This window comes from Gossypium arboreum, chromosome 8 (assembly GCF_025698485.1).
Source record: "Gossypium arboreum isolate Shixiya-1 chromosome 8, ASM2569848v2, whole genome shotgun sequence".
Lineage (NCBI taxonomy): Eukaryota > Viridiplantae > Streptophyta > Magnoliopsida > Malvales > Malvaceae > Gossypium > Gossypium arboreum.
Window position 1 is genome coordinate 27,432 of NC_069077.1, and position 12,077 is coordinate 39,508.

The window sequence follows — 12,077 nt, forward strand, 5'->3', positions numbered from 1 at the left end:
TTACTAAATTTGCAAGAAGCAAGATACAACCCCATGCTATTGTGATTTATCCATTTTAATAATATCAATTCAATTAGAAAAATCCCGAGAATTTTGAGATTCCAAATTCAAGCTCATATAATGATTGACTGTGATAATAGCTATTGATATAATGTTTGATGTCTATACATGATTTTAGAAAGAAAAAGGAAAACAACAAACCCCACAACTTGCATAGGTGCTCTCCTCTGCTGATGAAAGTTGGAAAAGTGTGGGCCATTAAACTAAGCTGCCAACTTCACAAATCAGTAAAGCCTCATGGAATAGCAAGATATTGCCATCAATCTTTTTGCACTAATAAACCTCTTGGTTGATAGAAAACATTATTGACATTCATGAGGACCTGTTTTCATTATTCGGTTCTGCATCATCTTCTATTTCATTCTTGTCTTCAATGGGAATGTCTTCACTGTAATCATCTAATGAACCAGCCGGAAAAACCATGTCACCTTAAGAAATTTTAATGGATTTAGCTCAATCAACCTATATGAGGCAAATTTAAAGCACTATGTATGATATGCACAGATGCTCAAAACATTAGGCGCATTCTATGTTCTACCTTGATTGAAAGCAAATGATCAATTATCTATCCTATTAAGCTATATGAGAGAGCATCAGCACCATATTAAACACGAGAAGCAAAAGGTATTCCTAGAATCATGAATACTCTAGGTTTGACTGCATCACAATGAAGATCAACTAAAAGCCGCCAAGTACTGTATAACGGGACAATGCATCAAAACTGAGTGGGACAAGATAAATAGAAAACTCTTTACCTTTTCGAGGCAATGAAGCAGGAGTATCCCTGGAGTCTGATGCATTATCAAGAACATAAGGAAGATCTAGCAATTCCAAGAAAGATACAGTCGGGGGTGAGAAAATTTTAATAATTAAAAAGGAAATTGACCAAAAACAAATTGCAGAAGTCATGAATATTCTAGTTGCAATTCTAAATAAATAAGAATGCATTCGCTAACCAACAATTAATTGAGCTAAACAAAGATAAAAAATGATGGATAGTGATCCGGAATGACTGTGACAGTAATATCAAGATGCCTAATCATGACAGTGATAAGTGGCATAAATATATAAACATACATGGTGAGTTTCTTAAATCCAAAAGATAAAACCATTAATGGAGATACTTTTAGCACCTCAAAGAAGGAAAAGCATCAAAATATCACCATATTATTTACCAGAAAAAAGTAGTGTTTGAAACTGAATGAGAGGGGTTGTGAGGTGTAGCTGTTTGAGAAAATTCACAAGGTTTGGCTCCTCTGTCTTCTATCCTGTGCTTAACCCATAGACGACAATCTTGCATGTCGAGCTGTGTTCTCCTACATATTAGAACAGCAGTTGTCAGCTCACTAGTTCTTGTTGAGTAATAGTACTTGCAAAATTAGAAAATTGCACATTTTCAAATAAAATATTAGTCCATCCCACCCAAAAAAGAAAGAAAGAGCGAGATGAGTATCATGGTCAAAACACAATGGTCAAAACAAAAATGTCATATATACACACACCCAAAGTCTGCACATCGGAAGGTCAAAGGAAAGACAGAATTTTCGTGTTATTGCCAGCCATTCTTCATCATATTGAACCTCATAAGGTCCTGGATCAGATTCAATATCAACAATCTAAAAGATCAGAGAAAGACAGAATTCATTTATTAGCTTCCAGCACAGACCAAAAGAAAGAACCTAAATGAAATGGTCAAAACTTATGATACATACCTGCAAGAATTTGAGCCCTGGAAGGCATTTATCGAGTGCAAGAAATTTGGTCACTCGACCACCCTCTTCATGTTCAACAAGAGCGGTGAATTTACAGTGCAAGTGAGCTGAAAACCAATATGATGGTTTGAGTTTTTCGAGCAGGTGAGCAGTAGGCTTGCTTCCAAGAGTTCCTTGCTGGATCTAGGAAATATGTTTCAACCAACAAGCAACCAGAAATGGTCAACAAGAGCCCCTTTTCTTCATATGTTCTAGCTTGGGATTTTGATAGTTGCTTGACCATTTCAGCTTTGAAAAGGGGGTGACTTACAATTCCCATAAATAATTGTAAATCAAGATCCCCAAGCTAGAACATATGAAGAAAAGGGGGTGACTTACAATTCCCATAAATAATTGGAAGCTTCATGATTTCCACCAATAAAAATGGTGGGAACTGGGGCAACCTACTCACCTGAATAGTATATCCAGAATGATTTCATCTCCCTATATTTTGGAGGCACATTGAGGCTATCCATATCTCTTTAATTCCTGACTGCCTAAGTTGCAAAGGGAAAAAAAAAATTAAGTTCATATAAAAAATGAGCATTTGGAAAGTGACAAATTTTCATATAAAAACAGCAAATTGAAAACTAAGGGGCATTTGATTCGGTGCCGGGCCGGGTACGACCCATAAAATTTTTATGATATTTATCCAATTATAGAAAATTGAAACTTGTTTTAAATTTTTAAATAAATTTTTATATTATTTAAAAAAATTCATTTTTCCCCTCCAAAGTATTTGGTTGATTAATAATATATGTTTTGATCAGTACGTTTTACTATTTATATAATAAATAAATTTAAATAATTAAAAAAGCATTCAAGCGATAAAAGAAATTCACTTTAAGTGGATATAATTAGGGTTATTTGAGATAAAAGAAATTCAATTTAAGTGGAGTAGGCTTCCCCTAACATACCTATATCTTGACAGTTCAGAAAATTACAGCATAACTTTTTCACATTGTCCTAATCAAATTTCCACATCAACCATTAATGATTGGGGAAATTTTGAATTAAACCCAAAACACCGCAAGAAGATTGTTCAAAGAATCAAATTCATGCAATATAAACCTAAGTCATTAAACAATGGCTTAAAAAGGAAAGTGGGCTCAATTTATTAGTTCCTTCTCCTTGGCAGGAGCCCCCTCTTAAGTTTGGCTGCTTGTGCAAATGTAGACGGCCTATGAATTAAGTAGATTTCTTCATCATGCAGTTCTGACTGCTAATCTTATTAAATAGAAATCTATGTTACTTACATCACTTACCGCAAAAAGAAAGCAACATCTTCCAAAAGCTGCTTAAAATATGAATTACACAAAATCCGAAGCTACTTTTTTTCGGATCAGATGCTATCCTGGAAGACGAGATTCTTCAAACAGCTTCGAAATGACATTAAGAAAAACGAGAACAAATACAGATGTAAGGAACACAAACTTTTAATCATAAAGCCAGTTTATTAGTCCAAGTAATGTTCTAGAGACCGGAGAATTTACGAAGGACAACATGAAAACGCAAACATCTGTCCTAGATGATTGACGAAAAAGATATTATCCATCCTATGACAATTTTCAAACAAAGTGACCCTAAACCCGAACCCCGACCCCAAAACCAAACCCCCAACCCTGAACCCTAACCCCCCAAATCCCAACCCCAAATAGGAAAAGAATGTAAGATACATGATGTAATCAATAGTTAAGGTAGAAAATTGAGAAAAAAAGACTTACCCAGAAGTACTTCTGAATTAGATAGCAATATTTTACAGATATGAAGAAGAAAAGAGCATGGAAGCAGCTAAAAACCCTGGGTTTTATTAAACTTCCATTGTTAACTAAATAGGGTTTTGGATATTTGATTATAGTGCTATTAAACTACACTGTGGTCCATGGGTCACTGAATTAAATGTGAATTTCCGTTTTAATCTTAAAACCATGAAAAATTACACTTTAGTCATCCAACTATTTGAGATTATATATTTTGTTCACCAGAAGACATGGCGTTTCTAATTGGTATATATATCATGTCAATTTGCTTTTAATTCTAAATATTTAACCCTCAACATTTATACACTACAATTTAGTCTTAATATTAAAATTTTAAAAGATTATAAAAAATTGTAATAAATTAAAATACTACATAAACTATTTCATTTTATATTAATTTTATAATATGAATTAAATAATATTATAATTGGTATATATATCATGTCAATTTGCTTTTAATTCTAAAATATTTAACCCTCAACATTTATACACTATGACAACACTGAAAAAAGAAAATCAAACAGCACTTGTACAAGGTAATAATTATCAAACGATTGGTCAAGGACAATTTTTAAATTCTGTAAGCTAACCCAAAACAGAAAAATCAGAAGAAAAAAAATTATTCAGAACCAGAATGCAATGCGACTAGAGACTATTCACTAAAAAGGTTACAACTCAATTTCCTTTCATGGAAGGCTAGGTAACACAAATGAATATAATTCTATCCAGTTTACTTGAAAGACGGAACAAAAGAGATGAAAACCAAAAACGCTAAGAAAAATCCACTGAAATACAAGTAAAAAAGCATGGAGCTGAAACTAAAAAAGAGATTGATACCTGAAATGAGCCTCCGTTGAAGCAACGAATTTCAAAAATCACAAAAATCAGAAACGCCAGAAAAACTTAGGGTTTCTCTTTCACGAAAACTCTCTTCCGACTCTAGCGTGTGTTTTTTTGGCCAGTGTATACCCAAAGCTAAAAAAGAATGACAGGAAAACGTTGAAAAGAGACCGAGAGTGAGAGAGAATCTTCGAAGAAATGGGGGCCAATGGATTGGATAAATATATTTGAGGATTTAAATTTCGAATGATGGGAAGGAAGCTGGCCTGATCGGAGGTAAGACGCTGGAAAGTGTGGAGGAAGCGGCAGCGCTTTGTTAGAAAGGAGAATAAAGGAGGAAGAGAGAAACAAAAGAAAATTAGTAGAAAAACGGGGAAAATAGGAGAGAATCAAGGGAGAACCGAACGTGAGAGAGATGAATGAAGAAAGAGTTTTTATATTATTTATTTTGAAAACGGTTTGAATTTTATTTTATTTTTTGAAAAAATATCGGACTGGATATTAAAATAACTAAATAAATAGTATATATACAAAACTGAATAAAACCCAAAGCAAGAGAACGAAATAATAATAAAAGGGCCCATCTGACTAACTAAATGAAGGCCCAAAGCCAGTCTAGTACATGAGATACAACCTAAGCTCAATAACCCAGTAACCAAAACTTAAGCGGTCCACAGCCCCAAACACTAAAACGAAAGCCCAAAAATACCAGCCCAACCGCAAACCCTAAGCCTCAAACCGAAGCCCCAAGCCTCAAACCCTTAGACCCCAAACCGGGATATCGTGGAATGGGTTATCCCCAACCGGGATAACCGTGGAATAGGATATCCCTACAAGGAATAACTATGACAGGTATCCCGGTCCAAACACGTAAAATATCTGAACCGGTTACTGAAACAGCAGAACCGGGCACCAAAAATGCTGAACCAGAACGGAATATAATGCAGATATTCTTGAAATAGTTTACCCGGAATGGGATATCCCCCATGCACAATAAGAATGAATATTAACTAGCTAGAAAAATCTGCTCCCACGCAAGCTAACCCAATATCACAGTACTTACTAAAACGTCGTCGTGAGAATATCTAACGTCAAATTCTCTGAAAATATTTAAAAACTCAGTATGATTTTATTAGTTTTTTCTTAAATATAATGTTTATACTTGTTGAAAAAGGGAAAATCAAGAGAATAAAAGGGAAAGAAACAAGAAAATGTTTCCCTTTATTTTCTGCTAATCAGTTAGGGTTTTAGCGTAGATACTTGTATAGTTGATAGAAACATATCTTCGCTATAAAATCTCATAAATAGGACTGAAAGATTTGTAAGAAAATGTCCTTAAATACAGAGGGAAACAAACAATCCAAAAAAATAGAACACATACCAAGTGATAAACTATCAAAAAAAATGAGGACATCACAAGATTTAAAAAGACGAATATAAGCAGTGTTTCATAAGGCTGAACACCAAAACGAATAACAAAAACGCAATGAAAAAACTAAAAAAGAAGCATAAATCTGAAAAACTAAAACAGAGATGAAAACTTGTTCTAAAGATGAAAACCACAATACCCACAGAAATAAGAGAAGATAAGCAGAGGTCTGAAACTAAAAAGACGTGAAAAGAAAAAGTTAGTCGAAGTGAAAATCATACCTGAAATTACAATCCAATGAAGGGTGGGATTTCAATATCCTGCTGTAGCAAGTGTGTTGTTTTGGCACGTGGTTACACAAAAGCTTAAAAAAAAAAATTCAGGAAAAAAATGGAATGAGACCCAGATAGAATCTGCGTAGTAAAGAAAGGGAGGAAGAGAATATAAAATAAAATAAAAAAACAAAAGAAAAAGAAAGTAAAAATCCCATCATTGACCTTCGCGTGATCCATTTTCCATTCACAGATTTCATACATGCGGAGCAGCGTTTCAAAGGTCCATATATCTGTGCATATTACAAGAGATAAATACAATTTATTCTAATTGTTGAAGAAAATAAAACATAATTCGTTCAACTCTACACATTATCAGTAATGGGAAGATTATTATACCACAACAGTACCTTTGAAAAACTCAACACCAAGGTTTTCTGCAACAAAATTGAGGTCTCTCAAAACTGTGAACTTGTTCATCCTGTTGAGCCAACAGGCTTTTAGTGTAAAAACTAAGCTACACCAGGCAAGCCAAAAGTATCTGCAAGGAATATCAATGGGATATTGATAGGCATATAACTTAAGTCCGACACAAAACTAGAATATAAGAAAGTGAAGTTGAAATAAAACTGACACTAGCATTAGGATACTTCTTTACTTTTCACTCGCTCTCCCAAAATGGAAAACCTAAGGCTTTGCTTGGTTGCAGAAATCTAAAAGAAAACAGCAAACGGGACCATGTTTCCAACAAAGCACATCATTATTTTCATTTGACACTAGGATCCCTTGAATGCAAAAATGGACATTAACCCATTAAGATAATAGGGTACCTAAAAAATGCCAGGCTACCTATATTTCCTCCGCAAGAACTTTCGTGCAATAAAATAGCGATGACAACTCTTCTTACTTTGCCAAACCAAAGCCCTGCCATCTTATTATACCAAATTTGTCAAGCAGGAAAATATACCTTCAAACAAGTGAAAAAGCATATTCTCAGACTAACAAAACAGAACTGTATGAATATTAGTTATGTTATTGATTAGGATATAAGAAACTTTTGATTACCCAGTTAGAAGGTTCAGTATCTTAAGTTCCTTTCGGAAGTAATAATGATCACCAAATGAATAAACAATACGCCTCTGAAGAGCATCCTTCGCTCCATCACTAGATTTCCTCATAAATCGAAGAAGCAGTCGTTTAATGGGATTCAAGCATAAGAGCCAAGAGTCTATAAAAGATACATGATAACAACAAATATATTATCATTTAGCAACACATAATAATTTCCAAACACAAGTATTTTAACAAATAACTTATATAAAACATAAAATCAGCTGCCAAGAATTTCCATTCAAATACAGTAAATAAAAGGACAACTGCTTTATTAATTATAGGCTGATCTGATGAGCTATAAGCTCAACTAGGACGGTCATAACTCATAAGTCATACGAGCATGGTTATCTTCTATTCTTGTTCGCTGTTTTATTTGTTTGTTATTATTATTGACTACAGATGCATGTAACTATAACTTCTTTCTAGCAACAGAAAATTGAGAATAGTTGATTCACCACACATGCCAAAAAGGAATGAAAAGTTAAATAGCAAAAATATAGAACCTCATTTAGTTGCAGGCTCTTGGACTCACTAAAGGCGTCATAAAAAGGCTTGCTCCAAGAGTCGACCATAGCCTGACAAGGAAAAGGAGTTAAAATGCATCATCAACAACAATAACCAGAAACAAGAGAAAAGAAAAGTTAGCAACCAAAAACATCTTTTGTTTCTCATGTTTTTGTTGTTTTCATGATTGAAATTTAGAGCTAACCCCTCCATTGCCATGGAGTAGCTGATATGCCTCTTATCACAATTTTAAAGCAATGTCTATTCAACATTCTCTTATCATGATAAAAATGGAAGATTTATAACATCATTAAGAAATACATAAATTTAATCCAGAACAAACATAGAAAAAGGAAACCATACCTGAGAGTTTGCTCTAAATGATAGACAGACTAAAGATGCTTCAGGGACAGCCAACTTGCTAGCATCAACGCCCCTTGCATCAAAAACAATCGGCAGCTTTGATTTTCTACCATCAGAATATATAACATCCACGGCAGGAAACTTCCTTGCTGCAATTCCGGGAATTAGAATCTTATTTGCCAGTGCAATCTGCCAAGAAAAAAAACCCACTAACAATTAAAATGTTTACAGAAAGTAACATTAATTTTACTCAGAAATCAGTTGCAATTCAACTAATTTGAACAGATTTTTAAATGATATAGCCTATATGTATATAAAAAGAACAAATCAGTTAATACCTTACCACCGTGTTGTTTTAGCTCAGACATATCATCAAAATATCCTCTATTCAATTCATCAGCACTGCCCTAAATCAAATTAAAACAATTATTTATATTAAATTTCATGGAAACGATTTTGAAGAACCGAATTCTCGCACACTTTAACAGCTTTCATAGTGTCATGCCTATCATATGCAATAATCAAATCTCCATCTTTAATGCAGCGATTGAAAGATATCTTCATTGAGGAGTCAATAAGCAATATCCTTAAAAGATGGAAAACACATTCAATTGAATACACAGATGATGTTGGACTAATATGCAATTTCTGTACCAAAATTTACTCCCCAAAACAAAAATATTTACCACATATCCAAAGTTCCATTAAGAAAAAACTATCACCTAGAATGCCAGGAAGACCCGAATTCATTAATAGATACAAAAGAGGAAAACAGTAAGCCAAATTCATTAATATTTGATGATTTGTTATGAAAGCAGAAGAAAAGAGGAAGAAAAAGAAAACAAAAGAGGGAGATCGAGAGAGAGAGAGAAAACAGCAAATAAATGGGGTTAGATGTAGATGTCAGATTTGAGGAAAACAGTAAGCCGAAAGCCATCATTGCAACTTCCTACTTCTTTTTTCAATGCCAATTCCACTTCCTGATATGTTAAAAGAAACGGAGAAGGTAGGAATTAAATTCATGCAAACTAATACGATAAATACCGAAGTCATTAGCCAATGGCCTAAAAAGGAAAGTGGACTCAATTTGTTAGTTCCTTCTCACAGTTACATCATAATTAATTAATCACTTCTTCTTTTTGGGTAACAATTAATCTCTTCTTTAAGTCTTTTTTTTTTTTTATAAATTAACAAACAACCAAAAAATAGTTGATAAAATGACACTTACAGTTTTGCACTAGCAGAATCAGGCTTTTGAACTCCAATCTCTGAAGTATTCATTGCTGCATACAAACCAAAATTTACAGGAAAATTTCAACTTTTTATAAAACCCATAAAAAACAATTCTAAGTTCTGAATTAAATTACTATTTTATAAAAAAATACCTTCATTGATTCTCACATGCTTGTGATTCCAGTCAAATATGATAGCAAAATGACGGAAACAGAAAGATCTTGTTCTAGTTCTGAAAATAATTGATGTCAGCTATTTCAATTATCGTTACTCAAACATAATGAACAACTGAGCTGAGTTTGGATCTTCTTTTTACCCATAACATATGGAAATAAATGAAAACTGGAAAACGAAACACTAAATGATTAATAATTAAACTTTTAGGGAAATCAATGTTGTTTGATTAATAATAAATGATTAAAATTAGAAAATATTATCTTTATTGATATATTTCCTTCAATTGTGGATTATATTCCTATTATTACACTTTAAAACAATATAAGAGTAACATGTTTAAAAATAGTTAGGAGATAAAATCTTTTAAATATCCTGTAATAAATAAAAAATATCCTGTAACATATTTAAGTGGGAATATTTCCCCCTTACAAGCTTTCGACTTTTAGAAGCCAAGGAAGGAAGTTTAAGCCATCTCAACTCTATAACCCACACCACACACTGTTAATCTTTATCTGACTTCTTATACACTCACCTCATTCATTCCACTATTACCAAAATTGCCACTCATTTTAAACCTTGCCCACCGTACACCCTGCCCTCTATTTTCCTTGTAAGACCTAAAATTCCCCATTTCTGATGGCCCTTTTTTGTAAGGCTCAAGTTAGATAATGCAGTTTCATTAGAGATTTAGAGAGATGATAGCTCCTGCTTCCGCTTCTCATTTAAACATTCAAGGCAAAAGAAAAGAGACAAAACATTGAAGGCAAAAGAATTATACATAATCTTAATAAGGCTTGCTAGAGAAAAACAAATCAAATCAGTGGAAAAGAAACCAAACTAGTGCAATGGAGGAAGCCAAACCAGTGGAAAAATGAGAGGTAATGAACAATTGCCTGCAACTAAATATAAAAATCTTACGATAGATTGGTGATCAAGTTATAATCTCTCTGTCCAATCAACTATCAACATTATGAAGGGGACCCTTAATTTAAATTGCATAAAACAGATGAAAATAGGTAGTTTTTAAGGAGAATTGCTATCCAACATTAGCAAATAGAAACCCAACTATCTGCTGGCTTCAAAATGTAGCGACAGACTAATAACAAAGAAAACCAGTAGATTGTAGAGAGATACCTTGGATTTTATATGAATGGCCGACGTCCTCAAAAGAGAAACCTTTGTTTTCTACATAATTAACAATACCAAAGCAAAAGATGAGTAATTTGGATTTTTTTTAAAAATAAACCAATAATACAATTCAAATATGAAACTTAAAAAGAAAACTCTCATTGTAAGATCAAAAAAGGCAAATATACTGTATTCTTCATAAGAAAGAAAACAACACTTAGTTAACATCTTCTAATGCAACACAATAACCACTCGAAACTACTTTGTAATATACAACCTTTTCAGTTAAATTGCATCCGTAATTCTAGCCATGCCATGCATTTAGATATTACCTGAATATTTCAATCAAAATCCATTTCCAAATCATGTAAGTACCAGCACACAAACAATTCCAACTAAGTTCATTGATGAGCTCCACTCAACTATTTTAAAGAAAATCTACCCCAATCCTTACTGATGAGTGAATGCACCTAGCAGTGTGAAAAGAAAACCAAATATGCATTGATCCATGGACGGACTAATATGCACCACCTTAGCACTAGATAAAATGCAAGACTTTTCACTCTAAATATGACCATGTTCTTCTAGTTAAAATTGATGTTAATTGAGCCCAGTGTCTCTTATTTTCGATTCTATTAGAAAACAGACAACAATGCCATACAAACTGCATTTTTCCTTGAAAAAAGAAAATCAAACAGCAATTGTATAAGGAAAGTGGCCTTAAATATATATTAACTGAAGATTAAATAAAAACAGCCAAGTGTTCAAGTAATTGGAAACAGCTATTCCCTGACCTTAAATATATAAAAAACTGTAGATTAAAGAATATCAACCTCATTTAACACTCAAGATCAAACTTACCAGTAAACAGAGAGTAGGCTTCCCCTAACATACCTATATCTTGACAGTTCAGAAAATTACAGCATAACTTTTTCACATTGTCCTAATCAAATTTCCACATCAACCATTAATGATTAGGGAAATTTTGAATTAAACCCAAAACACCACAAGAAGATTGTTCAAAGAATCAAATTCATGCAATAAAAACCTAAGTCATTCACCAATGGCTTAAAAAGGAAAGTGGGCTCAATTTATTAGTTCCTTCTCCTTGGCAGTAGCCCCCTCTTAAGTTTGGCTGCTTGTGCAAATGTAGACGGCCTTATAGATATGTTAAATCATTTTCAAGTTTAGAAATTACCTGCCTTCTTGCCAAAAGAATTGTCACAATCCTCATAGTGGCATCCTTAACCTAAAAATAAATGAAGAATGTTTGTGCAGTCGGATTGATTATAGGTAATTAAGTTCATGTACTATATCATCTTAACAAGTTGACTTTTCATCCGAAAAGGAAATAAGATGAACACATCTATTAAACACAAACTTGAGTGTTGTCAGTTTATTTCTAACACTGATTTGTTTAATAAGTTAAAGACTGGAGGCTCATATAACAAATCTATGTCCAGGTGTATATTACACATGGATCTTGAATAAAAGTTCTTAAAAATAA

At 33.2% G+C, this 12,077-nt stretch overlaps 1 protein-coding gene across 20 annotated transcripts in view; it reads right to left on the reverse strand.

Moving 5' to 3' along the window:
- Positions 1–45: 45 nt before the first annotated feature.
- Positions 46–12,077, reverse strand: part of LOC108465595 (lariat debranching enzyme-like) — a 32,088-nt gene continuing 20,056 nt past the window's right edge. Inside the window, exons 1-11 of one of the 20 annotated variants that reach the window (XR_008269606.1) lie at positions 7,118–7,132; positions 6,883–6,976; positions 6,687–6,765; positions 6,463–6,593; positions 6,062–6,144; positions 2,224–2,308; positions 1,773–1,879; positions 1,563–1,676; positions 1,236–1,376; positions 816–881; positions 46–488 (exon numbers count right to left, since the gene is read on the reverse strand). Coding sequence is in view for 10 of the 20 variants with exons in the window: in XM_053018312.1 (XP_052874272.1) it covers positions 2,280–2,308; positions 3,077–3,165; positions 6,062–6,144; positions 6,278–6,345; positions 6,463–6,593; positions 6,902–6,976; positions 7,118–7,230 (588 nt within the window). In the remaining 10 variants the exon portion in view is untranslated. The other 19 variants (XM_053018312.1, XR_008269602.1, XR_008269605.1 and 16 more) reach the window with 19 other exon arrangements.